The sequence below is a fragment of the Hibiscus syriacus genome, unplaced genomic scaffold, assembly GCF_006381635.1.
Source record: "Hibiscus syriacus cultivar Baekdansim isolate YM2019G1 unplaced genomic scaffold, ASM638163v2 tig00110332_pilon, whole genome shotgun sequence".
NCBI lineage: Eukaryota > Viridiplantae > Streptophyta > Magnoliopsida > Malvales > Malvaceae > Hibiscus > Hibiscus syriacus.
The window spans coordinates 595,919-620,486 of NW_024062688.1; the positions used below are offsets into that span (position 1 = coordinate 595,919).

A 24,568-nucleotide genomic window follows, 5' to 3' on the forward strand; every position below is an offset into this window, starting at 1 on the left:
TCGGGTGGAGGGTAAAAAAACTCCGAGCCACCCAAGGATAATAATATAATTTCTTAAAAAGTTTTATTATTTTTTAATTAAATATTTAATTTATACCGTGTCAGGTCAGAGTCGGGTGAAATATATATATTTTTCTGGTCGGGTCGTGTTGGATGTAAGATATAACATTTTAGGGTCAGGTCAAGTTCAGACGGAGGGTACATATTTTCAGGTAGGGTTGACAAAAACTCAATGCTAACCCGACCCATTGTCATCCTTATAATTATCAATTGGTTGAAAGAACTTTAAACATACATTACAATATAATCACTCAGACTAATAAAAGAATGTAAAATTATTAAAATAATAATAATATTGTTTTTTATCAACTTAAACTTTTTTTCCAATCAATTTAAATTAAATTAAAGGATTAACAACACGTTTAATACTTAAAATATTATTTTCGTTCTATTTTTTATTCTCAAACTTTTTCTTTAAAATCATACATAACGTTTAATTTAAATTTTATTTTAATACCCGTCGTTAAAAATTAACATGATATTAATGTGTCACCAAAAGATAATACCACGTCATCGTTAAACAAATTTAAATCAAACTTTAATAACTACTCTAAGAAACTTTCAACAACTGAGGCAGTTTTAAATTTTAAACCCGTAATATGAACCTTAATAGGGTTGACATGCACCTTCACTATAAATATGTCATTCCCCTAATACATCTAAATATGGTTGCAAAAGTGTAAGCACTAGAGGATTTAAATAGGATTTTGTGATTCCATGTATACTATTATAACTGTATAAATAAAATTTTGTGCGATCATTTGGCGTATGATACTCCTTGTGCAAGTATATTAAACCTTGATAATTTACTAATGATTATAGATATTCAAGTTTAATGCCTAGGTGTTTATATCTAACTTATATTCTTATGTTAATGAAACATAAAATTTCAGGAAATATAACAAATTAAATGTGTACCACTGAATTTTATGAATTCGATGTTTAAATTATTTTCGTGCATGTATATGTTATAAGTTCCATGGTCTGTGATTATTTTAATCCTGAGATGGTTTATTGTTGATTTCGAGCTTTAGAATTTTACCATACTTACATTTTAGTCATTATATGTTTTTTAAATGTTCTGGTTAAATGTTTGGCTTGGGTTGGGTTGTTAATTTGAAAATTATTACATTTTAGTCCTTATTTTGTTTGCTGTTGTGTTATAGTTTAATGCCTGATTTTCCTATTAATCTGTAGTTCAATACGTTTTAGTCATTATTCACCTTTTATATATGTGTGTGTATGTATATATATATATATATATTGTTTACATTAATTTATAAATGGTACACGCCTAAAATGTGTATTTATTATATGCGTATATATGTTTTTTAGTATGTATTTTATGCACATTAAATGCTTTCTAATTTATATGTATGTTAAATGCCTTTATATCTTTTGTATATTTAATTATTGATTAAATCTTAATTGACTTTGTTTGCAAATTGAACATTTTTAACGCCAGAATTTTAGGATAAACATTTATGTCTTGTTTAATAAAAAAAATATTTATGTTTGTAATTTATAATTCACATTAATTAACTTATTATATTTTTTATTTATAATTTATTCATGGATCTTTGTAAATGTATACACACTTCTTTTTTTTATATATATAATAAAATTATTTTTATAAAAATTAAGTTATATCTATTTTATGGGAAATATCTCGAACGAAGGGCGATCTATGAGAAACCCTCCAAATACTTGGAGTGAGATTCCTTAAAACGCACGAGTGAAAGAATGCCCCGTCAATTACAACTTAATTAATATAAATATTCATTGAGTCAAATTTTTTATTTGTTATTTTTATTCTTTATGTCATATTGATATTTCATCCATAATGTAAATGTCGTTTATTACTGCTGCATTCATAAATCATGTATTTATTTATTTTTAATATTCAAAGGCAACGTCGTTTCGCGTTGTGGATTAACAAAATTACTTCCAACATAACTAGATTTCATTTTCATTAATCCACGTAGTAAAGGGGACATCATTTTAAATAAAATCGAGTGAATTAATTCATATTTATCAAGTCAAATGTTTAGAAAAAACGAATTCACTCACCTTCTTTAATTTATAGAATAAAATGATCATAATTTAAATTTGAGTGCAAATTTGGGAATTCCATCATTTTAGAAAACATATAATTGAGGGTATTAATTTTGGGTGTTGTGGGGGTGCTCACCCTTTTCAACGTGTAACCGACTCTCGAATCCCTAAAAATAAATTTTTGATAATACGTAGACCAATTTGATCTTTTTTAAATGATTTATCTTAAAATTATCTTAAAAGAATATTTTTAGATAATCAAAGTACCTAACTTAAAGGTCAATGGCGAGTCCAAATTTCAAATTAAACAAAAATCTAAATTTTCATAAAAATAAAATTATAATTATTTTAAAATTTATTATAATTATTAATAAATTATTATGATAGATCAAATCGAGCCAAAAGAATTAATTTTTTGAATTGTGTCGAATTTCGCTCAACTATCATAGAAGTTGGGTCAGATATGAAACCAATTATTGCATTGGCCTGTCAACATCTTTGGGATTACACTCATTTAATTCTTTCAAGGCTGTTATGACTGCCATATAAACCTCTTTAATCCTATCGTTCATTTAGATTTTTTAGTAAACTAAACGCTTAGTACCCTAACTCTCTCCATATATTCAAGTACATAGATGTAATTTATCGTAGTCTTTTTTTTCTATTCAATAAAGTATTATTTCTACTGCAGAAATAAATAAATTTGTGACTGAGATGATTGGCAAAAATTGGAACTTTTCTTTTCTTAGTTTGGGCTCAATAAAAGAGATAATATCTATTAAAAGACTTTCAATCATTTGATAATAAAAATTCGTACACTCTTAGCATACAAGATACTTGAACCCGGGATCTCAAGGGATAATAATAATTCCTTAACCATTAACATCACTTTGTTTATGCTTTTTTTCAACCCCTAAAATCCTCTACTTCGAACTCGTAAATGCATGTCAAGCCAACTCCACTCGCCTGACTGCTCTGTTTTCAATAATTTGTACTTTAATGGCATGACAATACATAAACTATGAAAATGGCAACACGGAGTGAGTTCAGCAAACTCCTCAGATTCCACCAACAAAAACCTTGGCTTGTTACTTCCCAAGTCCGGCATTTTAGCATTTCTCTGTAAGACAGATTACTTGGTATTATGTGTGGGAACACTCAGATAGAATTTTGTGTTCTTGTAATCATCCAGAAGAGGGTTGTATCCGTCCTTCGTTCTTGTCTTGGAAGGCAAACCAAACTCTTCCATAAATGAAGATGTATCCAGCTACAAATATACCAAAATGGAAATACTTTAGTGACGGTAGACAATAACGTGACGGCAATAATATTAATAGGGACGGATACAAGATTTTATGCTAGGAGGCAAAACTAAATTATAATTTATGCCTAAATTATATGAGCAACTGCCCCCACTAGCTCCCCTTCAATCCCTGAATACTAGGGATTTCTTGAGAAATTTTAAAAATGCAAGCACTGAAAATCCTACTCTGGGATATGAACGGTGGATTTAAACGATAACGGTGCTGTTAACACATTGCTACCAATATATTTTCTGGTTTAAATTGGAAAAATGTCCGGATACATTTTTCCCCCTCTTAGAATGCCGAGGCTATTAAGGCTGGTCTCATGCCATGATATGTTTCGGAAATATACCCTTCAACAGTGTCAAAATTTCACAATAAGCCACATAGCCAACCACTATTCTATACAGTTTCTCCAAATTACTGTTTTTATTAGAAATACAAATCCCACATCATAAAAGTGAACTTACTGTGATAGTTCGCCTCTTTTTCCCCTGCGGGGATGATTTATCCCTTGGCAGTTTCAGCCATCCAGAACAGTAATGATCAATTTGTTCCAAAAGCCAAAAGTCGGTGGGAAAGAAGATGTCAGCATCACCCTGTGCAAGTCAGTAGCACGAAAAACAAAATCTTGAGAATTTAGATAGATCAGAAATCTCATAATCAAAGAGAAGGAAACAATACTGCAAAATCCTATAAATTTGCATTATGATTTATTTCCATCATGGTGCTTGAGGTTCACAGATAAAGAAAGATGCAAGCTTGCCTTCATATCTCAGTTTCTAGAGTTTGTCGCTTGGAATATGGGAAAGATTCACTAATAAACTGTGGATATATATTTATTAAATTGTACTATTATTCATATATTTAGTTAAATTATTTACATTCCATTAATAAACTGCACTACTTTTTATAATTGTAGGTCTTCATCCAGTGAGAGAACGGAAACACTACTAAGAACATCATGTATTTACATAATCTCAACTAACACCAGCATTACCAAACGAAGGAAACATAAAAACTAAAGCACCTTGGCATCCAGATAATTGCTGTAATCTGAGCTACGGCCATCTTTCTGCTGGAAATAGACAAAGTGAACAAGGTTAGACAAGATTGTGGAAATGGTTTCAAATGAAAAATCTTCACCATCCTGCTCTTTTTCTCTAGTTGCATGGAAACAAAGAAAGAATATGACCTTAAAGACAATTAAAATATCTGACCATGCTTCTAAGCATTGTCACGGTTCATAACGGTGACTCTGATATTACAGTAAATGCACAATGGATCTCGGGCATAGACACCCTACAGTCACAGTTGCTCGAACCCGGATCCTTTAAGGAGAACAACATTCCTTTTTACCACTAAGACCACTCAATGGGTTCTTAGAGAGTAATTATTAATGAATAAAACAAGTTGAAATTTTAAGTTTACAAAAATTACAGTAGGTAACTCCCTAGGAGTTCCACAACCATAGGCAAAACTAGAAAGCAGAATAAGGGCAAACACCCTTTCTTCCAATCTAATTTGCGAGCTACTCATCCGGTGATTCGACCCATATCCAGAGGCCAGAACTATAACAGGTAAGATTTACATGCGTGTTACTTGGATTCTGGTGTGAGCTGCTAAGCACCGGACATGGGTATGTATCGGACAAGTGTATGGTCATTTTTGCTTTTTTTCACATTTGGAGGATTCTTGGAGGTCTAAACCATATATCCATGTTACAAACACGTGTGTAGGAAAGTTACTTCAACAAAAATTGTAAAACATAGTTACTTGCTTCTTGAGCCACAGCTAAGCTACAGCAGCAGCAGCAGAATAAGCAATGCTGAGAGGAAAGGTCAAATTTGATGAATTTTGGACAATTAACTTTTGGAATTTTTTTTTAATAAGAATTGGAGATCTCATTAAAAAAAAACCCCTTCCTATTTATGAATACTAAACCAGTATATCAACAAACATTGGAAGGAGAAAAAGATTGCCTCAAGTGTTATTATAAATAGAAACCAGTACAAACTTAAGACCACGATACAATCTTGCTAAAGATAGACTCTAGAACCACACACCAGAACTCCCTAAAACTCTAAAACTTCAGACATCAGATCAACCAACAACTGGAAATAGAAGAAAACTGATCAACCAATCCCTTCTTTTGCTAATTTATCCGCTTCCCAATTTGCACTTCTCTGAATGTGCCGAAGAATCACATTTCGCTCATCACTAAGGAAACAATCTCCCTCACAAAAGGCTCAAAGGAAAAGTCACTTTCCAAAATCAAACACCCCTTTGATTCCCACCCTGACTCCACGAAAAAAAAACAATCCAGCTCTTATTGCCAACAGTTTGGACAAGGCAGGAGAACCAGGTCCTATAGAATCCGAAAAGGATCCAAGCAAATTGCTGCCTGGATCACGGAGTAAGCCTCCTATACCCCCAGCGCTCCAATCCCTGTTAACCGCTCCATCAACATTAACTTCAAAGAAACCCGAGGGAGGAGGAGTCCAAGCGGGGGAAAGGGAAACTTTCTTCTTTAAAACCGAACAGGTATCTGCTAAAGACAGGTCACCAATAAGGCAGTCCATCTGGATTGATAAATTGGAGAATTTTGCCGAAAACCATGCTGCCAACTTGTTAGAAAAATTAACTGTGAAGTATCTAATTTTCCATTCTAAAAAATTAGAGAGTTCCTGCATAACCATATCGACCAAAACACAGCACTAGGAATGAAGTTCCAGATTGTAGAATAAGGTACTAAATCTACCCAGGTTACTAGAAAAGCTGGAATATCCTCAGGTACGGCAGAACACACCTTCCAAAACTTCATGAAACGGTACACGCAACTCTGCAGGATACAAATAGATGAAATACAGACTCAGATTCTAGACGACATAAAGGGCAGAGGTTATCATCCGACCCGAGAACACAACACTTTATAAGCTCAGTTTTGATAGCCAACTTTTGATGAATTACCTGCTATACAAACAACTCCACTTTAGAGGGCACAACCCCAAGCCAAACCTGATTTGACCATACAGGATCAGATTTAGCCGATCCAGACAATATTCTGATGCAGGACTCAATCGAGTAGGAACTTTCCCCATTGCCAGTCCAGACAAAACAATCATCCTCTAAGGAGCCAAGCTTAAAATTACAAAGTGAAGACATTAACACAACTCACTGGTCAAGTTTTTCAATCACTTAAGTTCCTACGCATTTGGATATTCCAGATCCAACCCGAAGAGCCAAGAGGCCTAAACTTGGCTATTTTGCCATCTTTGTTATCTGATAGGGCGAACAGCCTAGGATATTGAATTTTCAGAGGAATTCTGCCCAGACAAACATCATGCCAAAAGAAAATTGACCTCCCATTCCCAACTTGAACTTGGAAGTGTTTTCGCAAACATAAACCATATTCATCATTCTTTGAAATTGTTATATACCACTCCTTTCCATATCCAATAAGTTTGAGGAAACAGAACATTATCCAACGAGATGGATCCAAATTCTAAATTATACTTGCTGCACACCACCTTCTTCCACCATGATCCCTTCTCATTTGCAAATTTTCAAGTCCACTTCCCAAGCAATGCTCGATTCATTATATTCAGTTTTAAAATCCCCAGCCCACATTTTCTTTAGATTGACAAACGGTCAACCAGTTGACCCAGTGAATACAACCCTTCTCAGTCGTACCTTACCATAAAAATCTTGCCATGATGTAATTCAATTTCTTATGAATTGACACGGGCATTCTGAAAATTGATAGAAAGAAGATTGGCAGGGAGCTTAGAACCGATTCACAAGAACAACTCTTCTTGCAAGAGATAGGGTGTGCACTTTCCAGCCTGCTAGTTTTTGTAAAATCTTTGAATCACAAGCTCCCACAATGTACTGAGTTCTTTTTAGCGCCAAGAGGGATTCCAAGGTATTCAGAAGGGAAGACACCAACCGAACAACCTAAAGTTGATGCCCAATCATTGAGAACTTCATCTTCTAAATTGATGCCAAATAGTCTGCTCTTGCAGAGATTTAACTGTAGCCCTGTCATTACTTCAAAGATACTAAAAAATCTTTTAACATTCTTAATCTGATCAAAAGAAGCATTGCAAAAAATTAGCAAGTCATCTGCGAATTGAAGGTGGAAAAGCATGAAGGAATTCTCGGGTTTTCCAATAGCAAAGCCATTAAAAAGGCCCAAATTAATTGCCTTGGTGAGCAATAAACTCAACAACTCCCCAACTAAACTGAATAGAAGGAGAGACAACGAACAACCTTGGCAAAGGAAATGCACTTTAAGATCCACGTGCACCATCGCCTACCTAACCCCATCTTTTCCATTATTTTCAACAGAATTGGCCAATCAACCATGTTGTATGCCCTTTTGAAGTCCACCTTGAAAGCAACTCCTTAAAGGCCTTTCTTTCTCCAATAATCTATGCCTTCATTTGCTATAAAGGAGCAGTTTAAGATCTGCCTTCCCAGAATAAAAGCGAATTGTGAAGGACTGATGATGGAATCAATGCACATTCTAAGCCTCCTGCAAAGAACCTTTGAAAGGATCTTTATATTCCCCGACTAAGCTTATAGGTTTGTAATCCTCCAAACATTCCGGGTTGGATTTATTGGGTATGAGTGTAATAAAAGAATGGTTGACCCCCTTCTCCGAAGACCTGCCCGAATAAAAATCTTTAAAAAACTTCAAAATAACATCCTTAAGACCAGGACAGAATTATCCAAAAAAGTTGTCCATACCTCCCCGGTGTATTCTCTCTTTTTTCAAGCGGTCTCTTCAAAATTATTGTAAATTACTTTGCACTTTTGGAATTTTTCATCATTTCGAATAAATTGTCAATGCAGTATTGAAGAGAGATCGATACAACTGAAATCGCAATTTGTTCTGATCATAATAATGAAGACCTTAATACCAGACAAATGTCATTTTGATTTTTTTATATTCTCTATAAAAATCAACTGAACAATTTTGTCAGAAATTGCAGCAGCAAAATTCATCTTGAAAGGTGAAGAATTGCCTGTCCTTGGACAGCCTTTTTTTTTTCTGAAAAGAGAGACATTTTATTCCTGAAAGTAGAGGAAAGCACTAAGCTCAGGGTCTCGTTAAAAAAACCTCCCTAATCCTAAATGGAGGAAAAAGAATGCCCCAAGCAAAGTCTACAAGGATACAACAGACCTTTATATCTCTAATCCTGTCCTTGGACAGCTTTAGGCACAGGTTTAAATAAATCAATCTCAAATTATGCTTTCATATTATGGATTCAAATAATTTCTATATCTGAGAACAAAAGAAGAAATCCTGGCTTTGTTCATCCTTTGTTCAAAATCATATGCAATTGCCTGTGATCTGTTGGAAGAGTGCTTGACTCTTAGTTGCAGTCTTCAGGGATAAAACTCTAGCATGTTCAGCTATAAAAAGAAAGGATAAAGAAGTTACCTTGGTTGAGACTAGTGGAGCTCTTTCACCAGGTATCTTCACATCAGGTAGGAAACTGAAGTCTGAAGCAATCAAAGACATTTTTGGTAACGCTGCATGTAAAACCTCAAGCAGCTTCTGCATAAATCAAAAGAAATATTATAGCAAAGTGTAGACAGAACTTTGAACCCCCAAAAAAACCTTTTAAACAGTTATTTACCATGCAACCGGTTGGAAGCCAACATCTCTGTGGCTTTGGGAACAATTTAGACCAAGCTTTTGAAACAATGCTTTTTTGCCTGGTGTTGCTTTTATCTAGTTCCAGAATTTCAACACAACGTTTAATTAATGAGTCTTGTAAAGGCTTATATAATTCTGATAGTCCTTCCCTTTAAACGAAGGAAACAAGGGGAGTCAGCAGAAGATGTTGAATTCATCACATCCAACGATGTACTGAAAAGATATTAGCTCTCTGCAATGTCAGTAGCTTTACCAAAAGACATGTCCCTTCAATATAGAACAAAAAATGCCTGAATAAACTAGCAGTGTACGCCTAAAGTCAACAAATAGTTAAAATTGTTAAAGCATACTACATGGTAGTTGTAACTTCTTCAATCATTCGTTAGAGAGCAGAAGATATTTCACCAACACCTTTACATTCTATTCATGAGCAAAAAGACTAAATAACTATTTCACCACAAAGCATCAATGACCAAAATCAATGAATTCTGTCACTACTTTCTGGATAGAAACTTTATCGATAATAATGGAATTTTGATTACTTACAAACATGTTATCGTTGTCAAGTAGTTTTATATCACCTTGATTCAGTCTGAAGTACATATGGCTTTATATATAAGTAGGTCATCTTCATCTAGTGCCAAATCATCTAAGTTGTTTCAGTTGATTCTAAACAACTCAAGTTTCCAGTTTCACTTTTGCAATTTGGTTGTTTGTTATTATGTAGTTGTCCACATGGTTGGCTTTTACAATGGAGTCAAAATGTGAAGGTAACATTTTAACTGTGCTCATTCACTTTGGTTTGAGGTCTCTCTCTGTCTCTCAAAAGCCATGATGTATCACAATACATAAAAGCAGTAAATTATTTGAAGTGTGCTGGATACCTGTCAAGCTGTTTTTCAACCCATACTTCCATCCATGGGGAAGCTTGATTTTCAGAGTAGATAAGATCATGTGGAAGATTATCAAGCACCTGTGAAAATATCAATCATGTAAATTTGGTTTGGTATGCAGGCATAAAATGGTCTGCTACAACTTAATCGAAGTTACCCAGAAACTATTAGAATATTGCAGGTAAAATAGTTCTTTTTATCATTCTTAATATAGCTGACAGGGGATCTAGAAACTGTTCACATGGCATTCAGAGGCAGCCGTGTAGTTGTAGTCATCGTCATCGTCCCATTTGTTTAGGAGTCTTTTGATGATAAGAAAGATAAGTTTGAGTCTTTGTAATCAACATGGAAATTTATCTTTAAAGTCCTATTAGAAGTTAGTTACTCAGTCTATTTAAACTCTTGTAATTTCCTTCTTCAGAAATCAGTTTTTTTTTCCTTGTAATCTCAATTTATTCTCTTATATTACAACAATTACTATCAATTTATCAGTTGGTCTCACCATCAGCTTTGAAAGACATCATCATATGATTCATATCCCCTGTAGGGTACAAAATGCAATTCACATCTCCAGCACTCTAACAAAAACCTACATGCATATATTTATATCACCTTTTGAGATGAGTAAATTTAAAGATGCCCCATCCCCGTTATTCGTTTCAGCTTATTATAATTTACCTATTTCTATATTTACTTAGATGTGATGCAATAAATAATACCAACTGATTTTTTTTTAATTTATCTAACCATTGCTCAAGTAGCAAGAACTGGTTGACAAAGGATTAAATCAAGGTAAAGCATACCTCAAGCATTATTAACCAACATGGCTGTTGTTCCCCATCTCCTGTTAAAAACAAACACTAGTTTAAGTTCTTACAATCACAATTGCTATCATAAGACAAAACCCATTTAAGAAGATACACATACCACCTGTGAATAATTTAAGATAACAAGGATGAGAATCATACAATGTAAATGCCATGAATCTCATTATCATTTTTTTTGGCTAATAAATCATACAAACTACGGAATATCGAATATGTAACAGCAGTGTGGAGCTAGAGTGAGAGGAAAACGCAAAGCTTTTTCTGCCTCTCTGTTTTACACAGAAAATTATACTTATAAATGCAGGTACATGAAAATCAATATGATCATTCATTCCTACACGCTCATATTCTAATAAGACTAAGGCTATGATTAGTAAGGTGAAAAGAAAATTGGAAGTATGGAATATTAAAGAGTAGAAAAGTGGAAAGATGATATTTTTTTCTTTCCATTTGTGTGCTTGGTAGGAAGGATGGACAAAAATAAAAGAAAATACAATTTTCTTTCTATTCATTGTGTGGTAGAGTTGAAAAATGAGAAAAAAAATAAACTTTAAAAAATACATATTTTGAACTACCCCACATTTCTCTCATATTTTCCTTTCAAATTTGAGTGATTTCTTTTTACGCATGAGAACAAAAAATAACCATCACTCATTTTTCCCCTGATTTTTCTTTCCCACCAAACACACTCAGATTTTGTTTTTCAGTTTTCCACTACCCCCTTCCATTTTCCCATTCAACCAAGTAAAGCTTAAGGCTTTGCTTAGTAGTATGAAGAAAATTAGAAGGATTAAAATTTGAAGGGAAATAAAAGTGGGAAAATGGAAAATTATTTTCTTCATTCCATCGGTGTGGTTGATAGGAAGGATGGAAAATTGAAAGGAAATGCAATTTCTTTCCATTCATTGCTTGGTAGAATTGTAAAAAAAATGAGAAAAGAAAATTCAACTTTGAAAAATACATATTTTGAAGTCACATCGCATCTCTCACATATTTTCTCTCATCTTTTGTTTTTAAATTGGGATGATTTGTTTTTACACATAAGGATGGAAAGTGACCATCCCTCTCATTTTCTTTCCCCTCAATTTTCTTTTCTATCAAGCACACCCAAAATTTGTTTTCTTTCCACTTTTTCACTAATTCCTTCCATCCTTCCATTGTCCCACTCAACCTAGCAAAACCTAAAAGAAACATCAGAAAATGGTATTACTCAGAATCTTCGAGAATAAGCATAACAATCAAATTGAATGTCAATATTGAAGATCTACCCCATCCAGTCCTGTCCATAGCATCTCGGTGTTCTACTTTAAATTTTGATAGGTGACTACGAACTTCTCCGACAGTTTGTTTTTGTATCTCAGCCAATGCAGGACTAATTTCCACTGAGCTGCAGGAAATAGAGAATTTTCATGTACATGACTGTACAGTGTAAAAATGCTAATAAACCAGCAACATGAAATTCATGGCTGCAGGCCCTATGCAAGTCCAAAGTAAATAAAAGACAGAAATTATACAGTTGATACAAAATATAACTGACTGAACAGATAAGTAAATAGGAATGTATAGAAAATTTAATCGTGCTCAGTTCTTCATTAAAAAATGCACCGGCAATAAATAATTAGAGCTTGATAAGTATTAGACTAAACAAGGGCAAACAGGACCTGTTTTTTTTGAGATACCAATCAATAGCAATTTAAGTCAGTATGATATGCCTCGACAACAATAAAATTCTCTTATGTTTGAGAAGATGAATTCAAGGGAATGAAATTGGACTCAGTTAAACTTATCAGAATAAACTGAACACACTACGCACAAATTAGTTAAAATTCAATATGCCTATATATTTTGAAGGGCATAAAAAGATGAATTTTAAAATCACCATTAAATAGGCATCCACCAAATCCATGATTTGAAAATAATCATGAAAGTCATATTTAAACGTGCTTTATCGTACAGTTTATACTAAACTTTGAAATCTAAATTACCAAAACGCAACCTTAGATGCCTTAAACAGTTGTATGCTAAATGGTGGTATTTGAAATATTGACAGTCTCAACTACAAAATTTGAATGATACTTTAGATCAAAAATCAGTTTCTTTCCTACACAAATACTTTCTTTGACTGATACCTTCGATGAAAGTATGATCTCATTGAAATTGGGAATTTTATTTCTTTGCTTGTAGACAGAACATTGACCTTTTTCTCTCAAATTTTTGAAGAGGAAAGTGTTTGCATGTGTTTACGCACACACGAACACACACACGCACGTATATTCATAAGTAACACAAACTAGAATAGGACAGTAATAGTGCATTATTTAAGCTAAATAAGGAATGGTTAGCATGCATACGTGTATGTCATACTGTTGTAAATTCTTGGAGGTGCATTCAACATTATGTAATCCATTATGCCCTTTGCACATGTTCCAGATCCGCCACCAATTTCATAAATCTGAGCACACGGTCCAAGAAGCAGAATCAAAATTTAAAACTTAGGTTTCCATCCATAAACAAAACAGTGATCCCTAAATGTATGAACTGAATAGAAATATCACCATTCATTACAGGACATACAATTTGGCAGAAAGATGACTTTCAAAGTAAATAGGCAATTTATAACAATCTTTTTTTTTTTTTTTTTGATAGGACAATTTATAACAATCTTTAGTCTATATCTAGTGGAGTTTAAACTGAAATCAAGGTAGTTGTTATTTAATCAAAGATAGAGGACTTAATAATGGATGTCATCGGAGTACACTGAGTTAAAAAATAAATAACTATCCAAAATCTTCTAAGCATAGTTTAAGCATCCAATACCAGTTCAACACAACAGATATAAACGTGGCAAAAACTAATATCTGTTACCAAACATAGATTTTTCCCTTATATACAGCAGATTCTATACCTTCAAAACAGTAGCACTATTGGTATTCACCTGTGTCATAGTTGAGCCAAGTGAAAATACTACTTTGAAGGCACTAAAGATGATCGTTGTACTTTAAAAACACAAGCAGTTTGGGTTATATAATCAATAAAATACACAAAAAGACAACATAATTATGTTTGCATATTAAAATCTTGAATTATGAATTGGTTCCAAGAAAATAGGCATCTTCTGGTTATCTTCCAAATTTCTGTTAGCCAAATGTAACTATGAAGTGTGAGTTATGTAAGGTTGTAGGAATTATAGAAATGAGCTGTTCAATTCCTTAAATTAAGAGATTCTGTAATTATTCTTTGTTTTTCAATCCCTTGTTTCAAGGGATTACATCTCCTAGGATTAGTATCTTTCCTAACTTAGAGTTTCCTAGTTTAGAGGCATTATTTGTATATAAATATGTAATATGCTCTACTGAATGAAATAAGAAAAAAAACAACAGACTTGTCTGTTTTCTACAGTCTGTTTTCTACATTCTGTTTTCTACAGTCTGTTTTCTACATTCTGTTTTCTACAGTCTGTTTTCTACAGTCTGTTTTCTACATGGTATCAGGTTAGAACGATCAATCTGATTTCCGCTTCTCTTTAAATCAATTTCTGGTCAACTCTATTTTTTTTCATGGCTAATCTGGATCCCTCAGCATCTGAAATCACTTCCCAGATCAACCGCTATCAATTTGATTTTCAGATTTCAGATTCCTCTCTTTCACCGATAACCTCCTACAAACTAAATGGAAACAACTACCTACCATGGTCCCAGTCCGTACGGCTATATATCACAAGAAGAAGGAAAATCGCCTATCTTTCTGACTCAATGCCGATTCCAGAAGAGACAGACCCAAAGTACAGCACATGGCAGAGTGAAAATACCATGATAATGTCATGGTTAATAAATTCCATGATTCCTGAAGTAGGGGAGAATTTCATGTTGTACCAAACTGCTGCAGAAATTTGGAATGCAGCGCGAGATACTTATTCCAGTGCTGACAATACATCGGAGCTCTTTGGGATTGAGAATCACATTAAAGATCTCAGACAAGGAGACCTTACTGTCACACAGTACTTCAGAATTCTCAACAAGTATTGACAGCAAATCGACTTATATGAAAAGAATGCATGGAAGTGCCAGGAAGACAGCAACTTCTACAACAGGCAGACAAATCAGAGGAGAGTTTTTCAGTTTTTATATGGACTGAATGGAGAGTTCGATGGAGCAAGAGGAAGGATTCTTGCCACCAAACCCCTTCCTTTGGTCCGAGAAGTTTTTTCAGAGATTCGGAGGGAGGAAATCCGACGATCTCTGATGGTGCCACCAGTTTAGCGAACAGATGCTTCTGCACTTGTCACCAGTTTAGCGAACAGATGCTTCTGCACTTGTCACCAGTTCTACCTCTAGGAACCAGCAGAGGAAAAATCGCCCCTGGTGTGAACATTGTAAGAAACCAGGCCATATGATAGATCAATGTTGGAAGTTGCAAGGAAAATCAGCCGATCGGCAGCCCACACGGTCCAGGTTTCAAAAAGAGGCCCATATTGCCTCTCAAGATGATTCTTCCATCAGTTTTAGCAAGAAACAGATAGAGGAGCTGCAGCAGATTTTGAGCAATATGACAGCCAAACCTACCAATGTGGCTTATAGTGCAACTGAAGGTAATCATTCATATACTTCCTCGGTACAACGGATAATAGACTCGGGTGCATCAGATCATATGACAGGAAATGTTGATCTCTTGGAGGAATATAGTGAAAGCAGCTTACCAACTTCTATAAAAATAGCAGATAGCTCTCTCACTACAGTCAAAGGAGTGGTTCTGTTACATTAAACAAAAATCTACTACTTCATAATGTCCTCTATGTTCCTAAACTTGCATGCAATCTGTTGTCAGTCAGCAAATTAATTCAAGATTATGGTTGTAATGTTGTGTTTGGTACTGATGGTTGTATTTTTCAGGCACAGGACTCGAAGAGGGTGATTGGCAGTGCTAGGTTGGGCAAAGGATTGTACAACGTTGGAGGTCAAGCATCTCAAAATCATGCCTTATCCAGTGCTCTTAGGAAACCAGTTTTATCTTCTGATCTCAATACCAATAAAATTATGTTATGGCACTCTAGATTAGGTCATCCTAGTTTTTTTCTATCTTTCCAAAACGTTACCGAACTTATTTATAAATAAAAATCCTTCTTTGTTTTCCTGTGAAATTTGTCAAATAGCCAAACACACCATAAAACCATATATTGCAACCAAATTTGAACCAATAACACCTTTTTTCATTATCTATAGTGACATTTGGGGCCCTTCTCCTGTCAAAAGTATTTCTGGGAATAAGTGGTTTGTGTCTTTTATAGATGATTACTCTAGGACAACATGAGTATTCTTAATGAGAGAAAAGTCTGAGGTTGAGTCTCTCTTTAAAAGTTTTTATCAAAAAGTTGAAACCCAATTTGACACAAAAATCAAAATTCTAAGGGGTGACAATGGGAGTAAGTATTTGAATAAAACTCTTGGGTATTTCTTTAAGGAAAAAGGCATTGTTCACCTTACTTCTTGTGTCAACACACCTCAACAAAACGGGGTAGCAGAAAGGAAAAATAGACATCTTCTAGAGGTTACTCGGTCCCTTATGTTTGCTGCTAATGCTCCTAAGTATCTTTGGGGGAAGCTCTTCTTACAACCACTTACCTCATCAATAGAATGTCAAGTAAGACCTTAGATTTCAAAATTCCTACTAAGGTCCTGTTTCAGCTTTATCCCCATTTTAAAAATTTAAACTCAAGTCTTTCTCCACGGGTGTTTGGGTGTACAGCCTTTGTTCATATCCAAAACAAAGGGAAATTAGATCCTAGGTCCATAAAGTGTGTGTTCTTGGGCTATTCTTCGAGTCAGAAGGGTTACAAGTGTTACTCACCTTCCACAAAAAAAACCTATGTCTCCTTTGATGTTACATTTTTTAAAAAACCAACCTTATTTTTCAGGAACAGAAATTCAGGGGAAGAGTTACAAGGAATTTCAACCTGTTCAAACCGATATTTCTTTACAGCCTATCTTTTCTTTACCTATTAATGTCTCTCCAAAGCCGGCTAGCACTGTCCCAATTACTAGTGAGGATGATGGGAATAACCTAAATAACTCTGATGAATTTCCTTCCTCTTTAACTCAATACTCTAGTCCGTGCAAAACACCTTCCACCACTACCAAAAATGCACCTAGCATTGACCTTGAAACCATAACTCCCCAACCGAAACAACTCAGTGTTTTCTCAAGAAGAAGGAAAGATGTTGCTGAAGAAATTAGTCAGCCTAGCATTTGCCAAGAACCAGATTCGGATCCTGTTGCAGCTGAAACAGAAGGTAATGATGGTTCCCAAGAGGCTACTACTGTTGATCTTGATGATTTTCCTATTGCTATTAGGAAGGGGGTAAGAAAATGCACTGCTCATCCCATAAATAAGTATGTTGCATATGGGAAATTACAGTCTAATTTAAAGGCCTTCACTGCCAGCATTAACAGTGTGAAAATCCCAAGAAATGTGACAGAAGCATTTCAATCTCCTGAGTGGAAAAATGCCGTGGAAGAGGAGATAAAAGCGTTGCAAAAGAATAAGACATGGAGTTTGACAGATTTGCCAGAAGGGAAGAGAGCTGTTGGATGCAGGTAGATATTCACAGTCAAATACCATTCGAATGGGAGTGTGGAAAGATACAAGGCAAGGCTGGTTGCTAAAGGTTTTTCTCAGTCCAATGGCATCGACTACAAGGAGACTTTTGCACCGGTTGCAAAATTGAATACCATTAGAATATTATTATTAGTAGCTGTTAACATGGACTGGAAATTACATCAGCTGGACATAAAAAAATGCTTTTCTGAATGGGAACCTTGAAGAAGAGGTATACATGGAGGTCCCCCTCGGATTAGAAGGAAAGGTTACTAAGAAAACTGTGTGCAAGCTCAATCAATCCTTATATGGCTTATAACAGTCTCTCAGGGCTTGGTTTGATCGATTTGCTAAGGCCATGACACAGAATGGTTTCAAACAAAGCCAAGCGGATCACACATTATTCAGAAAAATTGCACCGAGTGGTAAGATAACCCTCCTAATTGTCTATGTAGATGATATGATTATAACTGGCAGTGATATAGAAGAAATAGAAAAGCTAAAGATGAATCTTGCAAAGGAGTTTGAAACCAAGGATTTAGGGAGTATGAGGTATTTCCTAGGTATGGAAGTTGCAAGGTCCGAGAAAGGGCTGGTCATAAACCAGCGCAAGTATGTTTTGGATCTTATTGCAGAAACTGGAATGCTCGACTGCAAACCAGTTGAAACTCCAATGGAGTTAGGCTTGAAATTTTGCAAGGAAAGGACTGGAAATCCAATAAACAATGAGACCTACCAAAGGTTAGTTGGGAAGTTAATCTACCTTTCACTGACCAGGCCTGATATTGCATACTCGGGGAGCATTGTCAGTCAACATATGAGTGATCCTCGAGAAGAACATTTGGAAGCTGTTAACAGAATCCTAAGGTTCTTGAAGTTTACCCCAGGAGCTGGACTTATATTTAGAAAAAATCAAGACAGAACAGTGAAGGTTTATACGGATGCAAGCTGGGGAGGAGAATTAACTGATAGAAGGTCGGTTAGTGGCTATTGTACCTACGTTTGGGGTAATTTGGTGACTTGGAGAAGTAATAAACAAGCTGTTGTCTCTCGAAGTAGTGTTGAGTCAGAGTTTAGAGCAATGGCTCTTGGAATATGTGAAGGAATGTGGATTAAAAGACTGCTCACAGAACTGGACTTAGATGACAAGAAGAATTTTGAGATTTTTAGTGACAGTCAATCAACGATGAGTATAGCAAAAAACCCAATGCAGCATGATAGAACGAAACACATTGAGATAGACAGACATTTTATTTACAAGAAGGTCAACAATGGAGTTGCAAAACTACAGTACATTCCGACGAAGAAATAGTTGGCAGATATCTTCACCAAAGCCCTTCCACGAGTGACTTTTGATGAGTTGTCATTCAAACTGGGTATATACAACATATATATACCAGTTTGAGGGGGAGTGTAAGTTATGTAAGGTTGTAGGAATTATAGAAATGAGCTTGTTCAATTCCTTAAATTAAGAGATTCTGTAATTATTTTTTGTTTTTCAATCCCTTGTTTCAAGGGATTACATCTCCTAGGATTAGTATCTTTCCTAACTTAAGAGTTTCCTACTTTAGAGGCATTATTTGTATATAAATATGTAATATGCTCTACTGAATGAAATAAGAAAAAAATAACAGACTTGTCTGTTTTCTACAGTCTGTTTTCTACATTATGTTTTCTACAATCTGTTTTCTACATTCTGTTTTATACAGTCTGTTTTCTACATGAAGAAAACATATGTTTCAACATTTGCACCAAAAGATTAGAAGTTCTATTCCAACACATAATATCTAAGCTAGAAGCACATAATTAAACATTGTAACAAATTACACTTCAAAGAAACACTATAATGCATAAGAACCACTCATAAGTTCTTAACTGGAGTGAGAACATTATCAAATCCATATTTCCCCTTAAAGAACATAGAGCAATTTTCCTAGAGATTCAGAAGATCAAATTCATAAAAAATGGAAGCTAGGAAAATAATACATGACAGCTTGTATGATTTTTAATATAAAGAGAATTTAGGAACTTACTTTTAGCGGAACTGAAAGGTTAGCTGTATGCAATATGGCTTCAGCAATTCCCTGTGCATACCATGGCTACAAGGAAGACAAAGCTCGTAACATCAAAATAAAGGGAAGAGAAAATTAACCAATACAACTCATTAAAGGAAAACGCAGTAAATCGTTTTGCTATGTATGATGCTTGATTCAAAAGTTTAATGGCCCAGAAGAATAAGAGATCAACAAGATACACAAGGTTATACAAGTTCATACATTCAACACAACCCCCACTTGCACACAAGCAAGATTGCATGCATATTTGTGTATATTTATACAAAGAGACAAAGAGAGAGTACTAAACAAAGTAACAGAATGAAATGAGGTAGAAATAGAAATCAATTACATATAGTGGAAGGATAGGTATTCTTGAAGTCGGGGAATAGAAAGAAAATCAGTTTTTTAGGTCTTTTCCTACGACATCCATGCTTAATGACATCAATTAGTGAACTTTGTAGTTATAAAAAAGCATAATAAAATGATATCAGAGCCTTTTAAGTATCTTTAATCTCGATAATCTAAGACATCATGAGAAAACAAAGTTTAAAAAATTAAATACATAAAAACCATAAACATCATAGTTTCCGCATTAGCAGGAAAGGTGGCAATGTCACACCACAAAAAATTATGTTACTGTAAACAAGAAAACTTCTTTCAAAAATGAATAAAATAACTAGATCTTTGTTCCAATGCCAGTAATGATATTATTGCAAAGTCTGTTAGAGCATTACCTTAAAAAGCTCACCATGCAATGCCACTCTGCTTATAGATCTTATCCAAGTGTTTCATATATGCTTTTCTTCCTAAAACATGCCAAAAGGTTAGTGCTAGCATTAGCAATATAATCTGTTAAAGAAGACCCTCTAGCATACACAAATAAACCTTTTCAGGACCGCATTTTTAAACTTAGAAGTTACCTATTGCAGTTATTGCAATACCAATGGTGGATCATGAAAAAGAACAATACTTTTGACAATAAAAGCACAACACAGATCTGTGTGCACAGATTCAAAGAAACGTGCAAAAGAAAAGTAACTAGATCGAGCTAGTAAGTGATCAATATTGAAGACTTCCGAGATACTTAAATAAAAATTAAAAAATCTTTGATGTATAGCTTTTTTATTATTATTTATAATTTTTGGTACTGGTAAGTTAACTAACTTCATCATGTTTTTATTCAAAATTTATCACCAATCCACAGAAAAACTGCAAATGAATACATCTTAACGAGCTTAGAGGCAACAAAATCCCAAAAATTCTAAAAGTACCTTCAAGTTGGTTGAACTTTATGCTCCTCTCAAGCACACCAACCGCACCTGACCTCTGAGAGAAGTATCCATGCTTGGGATCATATAAAGCAGAATGTACAAAATCCCTGACCTACCACAATAGAATGAACAAAATTTAACCCATCAACCAGAATTGCAAAAATTACAATAAGGTTATCAAATTATCGAGATTTCAAATCCAAACCAACACAAAGCCACCAACTGAAGAGAATGAAAATAAACAATCCAATAAACAATGAAATGAAAACAGATACAAATGAATATAATCATAACAAAGCAATGATATTATTAACAGAATATCATAACAGAGAGAAATAAAAGGAAACCCCCATGAATTTGAAGTGAAAAAGAAGTTAAAATAACTTACAAGAATGGGTTTTTCTCCAACAATGTTGGTGGAGAAGAGAGCCTGAAATGATGGAGCAAATGGCTCATTTGGGGTAACTACAGAGAAATAAGTAAATAAATAAACATTTAAATTACAATTAAGAGAGTGGGAGAGAGAAAGTGAAAGAGAGAACCATTAAGCTTGTTAAAGATTAAGGGAAAAAGCATTCCAGTGGAGTTAGAACGAGAAAACATGGCTTCAGACTGTTGAGACTATTTGTTGAAGGAACTGATTTTTTTTTCCTCTTGAAGGAGACGACTCCTTAAACACTTGTTTTGATTTCCCCTTTAATTTTTGTTTATTTAATTTTCTTAATAATTATTATTTTTGAATAATCAATAATTTTAGTATTTTTACAACACAAAATGTCTCTGTGTATCATTAAATATATAATTTTATATATTTTTTTAATAAAACAACTAAAACTTATTAATGAAATAGTCGAACAAAAAATCACGAGTTTATATTGTCTATAAAAAATTAATAATTTTAAAATATTTAAAGTTTTAATGAAAAATTTAGTTAACTCCTGTAGTTTACAGAATACACAATTACTCCTTAAAGTTTAATAAAAAAATACAATAATCTTCTAGTGAAAAAAAAATACACTAACCCCATTTATTTATTTATTTAATAAAGAGGAGACAGAAACCTAAAGGATCACATCAATTTAAAATAAGGATTGCCTAGAATATCCCTCTCAACTAAAGGAGGGATATGATCTTATTGACGGTAAAAGTGAATGTTATCTTCTTTGAAAAAAAAACTTTAGTTTATTTGTTAGTTATTAATGATTAAGGTCAATTTGGTTAAGATTTTAAAAAGTGATTTTTAAAAGTATGGTAAAAAAATAATTTTAAAAGTGTTATTTAGAATTACAGTTTAAAATTTAACTGTTTAAGATTATTGTTAAAAAATAAGTTTAAAAAAAATAAAATGTTCATTATTAACATTATGTTGTAAATAAAAATATAAAATTTAAATTACATTTACACTTATTAATACTATAATATATAAATATATCACTTAAATTATAATAAAAATATAAAAAATATTTTAAGATAATTTATTAATAATATTTTTAAACTATATTATTTTTAAAAACGTTAATATTAAACTATTAAAATAAGATATAAATACGTAACTGAGTGGAGTCCATGTATTAATAAGGATAAAACTATAATTTGCTCACAAACGCAAAGTTGAAAATAAAAAAAAACTACAAATTCTGGCTTTTGCGGTTGGTTTGAAATCATCGTTTCCATCACACTTTTTTTCATTTTTTAATCATTTGATATTGCTTTTGCATTCAAAATGAGTTTTTTAACTAAAATTGTGTTTGAAAAACCATCCCAAATGAGACATAATAATAAATTTAAACATATATCATTTTATAATCATCTTAGATTATTTAAAAATAATTATTATTAATTTATCCATTTTTTAATTTCAAACTAATAAAAATTTGATTGACTTCAAATCATATTAAAACCTTTAAAATTAAATTATGTTTGCTTTCAAATAAAATTAAGTAAAACTCTATGTTTTTCCTTGGCCACACATATCAACATTTTTCTTATTTGGTTGTTATACTTCAATACTATTAGATTCAATAATTTTCACATATGTATTGATGTTAAAGGCATGGTGTGACTGAGCAAGCGCATAGTACGCGACGGCGCAGGGCCTCAAAAAACATGGCCCCAAAATAGAGTATACATATCAATTGTTGCCATTAAGAAGCAGAAAAATAGATATAGAGTAGTGGTTAGATCATTGGGCCCATGACTTTGTTGATCTTAAGTTTGAATCTCGTTAACAAGCAAATTTTTTTTTTTTGAAAAAACTAATTCAAATTTGCACAGGGGCCCGAAATAGAGTATATCTATCAATTTTTTAAGTTAATGAAATTAGTCATTTATTATTTCAGAAAAATAAGTTCGAGATCTAAGGGCCCCTTTACAAGAATTTGCACAAGGCCTCCAACAACCTAGCCACGGCCCTGGTTAAAGGGTGCTACACTTATCTAGTACCACTACATCGAGTTCAACTAATAAATCCTTATGCATTGATGACATCTCTAGATTTTTTATAATTTGCATTCAATGATAGGATTATTGGTTAGAGACCTTCGTAATCACTATTTTTTATAAATCATACATCGTCGTATAATCGATGTGTCAATGGATCTTTTTTATCAGCATGCATTGATATTGATAATGTTAAATATAATTCTTGTAACATTTAAAAAGGTGAAGCTTAGAAGTTAGATTTGTGTAAAAGGATTAGAAGTTTCTAATAAGGTCATTAGAGTAAAGTGAGTTTGAATTTCAGTAAGAGTGTGTTTAATTTTTGTAGAAACTGTTTTTCATTATTTTCCTGTGGTTGATAGCTAAAAAACATTTTTTGAAAAATATTTTTCGAAATTTGATAGTTGTACTTAATTTTATCAAAGTAATTCATTTTCTTAATTTTTTTTTTATTTTCTGTAAAATGTTTTACCATTTGATTTTTCCTTAAAATATTTTCTTAACTTTTCAGTTTAGACTATAAACACTAAAAAAGTATTATTTTATTTATTTAATATTTTAATATCATTTTAATAAAAAATTAATTATTAAAATATTTAATATTATTATAATATAATTTTAATAATATTATATTAATATCTATTCAGATATATTATATTAATATATTATATGATATTTTTAATTTAGTAATATAATTAATATTATCTATTATTTTCATAGATATAATATTACTAAATTATTAATAATGACTAATATTAATTTATGCATTCAATACTAATATAATAATTTAGTATTATATTAATAAAATACTAATAATTAAAATCAAGGGTGTTCAAACAGTTAATACGGCCACCTACTGAATTGAATTACTATTAACCGAATTGACTGAGCTTTTTTCTTTAATTGTTAATCAAATCGATTTTTTTTAAATATTAACTGAACTTTATTTATTTTATGTAAATCATTTTCTATAAAATTAATTATAGTGTATCAAACAATTAGTGAGAATGATATATATAATATCATCAAAACACCGTAAAATAGTTTTCGAAAATTGTTTTCCAAAAAATGTAATTCATTCTACGTAAAATAGTTTAAAGTAATCTTTTTTTCGTAAAACAATTTTCATGTAATTTATTTTACGTGAAAACAATTTTCAAATAATCTATTTTACGTAAATTATTTTTCAGAAAATCAATTACAACCTATCAAACATACTCTAAATTTTGAAGAAAAGAACAAGACAAAACACAAGTAAAGCATTAGATCAAATGGTCAAGGCATTTGAAGTGTGCAAGGAAGACTTGGGTTTAAATCCTGAAAAGAGAGCATGTGAGTATACTCAAGAGGGGGGAAATGGAGTTTCAACTTCTTCACCTATTTTGAAATTAAAGGAACAATTAG

The 24,568-nt window shown here is 32.9% G+C and overlaps 1 protein-coding gene across 1 annotated transcript; it reads right to left on the reverse strand.

Moving 5' to 3' along the window:
• Nucleotides 1-2,971: 2,971 nt before the first annotated feature.
• Nucleotides 2,972-21,395, reverse strand: LOC120119919 (protein arginine methyltransferase NDUFAF7 homolog, mitochondrial-like). The gene is given in 15 exon segments (XM_039139709.1): nt 2,972-3,381; nt 3,889-4,017; nt 4,449-4,493; nt 8,868-8,984; nt 9,067-9,235; nt 9,971-10,059; nt 10,783-10,823; nt 12,075-12,193; nt 13,158-13,258; nt 19,431-19,496; nt 20,189-20,201; nt 20,203-20,260; nt 20,726-20,837; nt 21,114-21,190; nt 21,268-21,395. Coding segments are annotated over 15 exon segments (1,332 nt in total). The 5' UTR covers nt 21,329-21,395; the 3' UTR covers nt 2,972-3,246.
• Between the last annotated feature and the right edge of the window lie 3,173 nt (nt 21,396-24,568).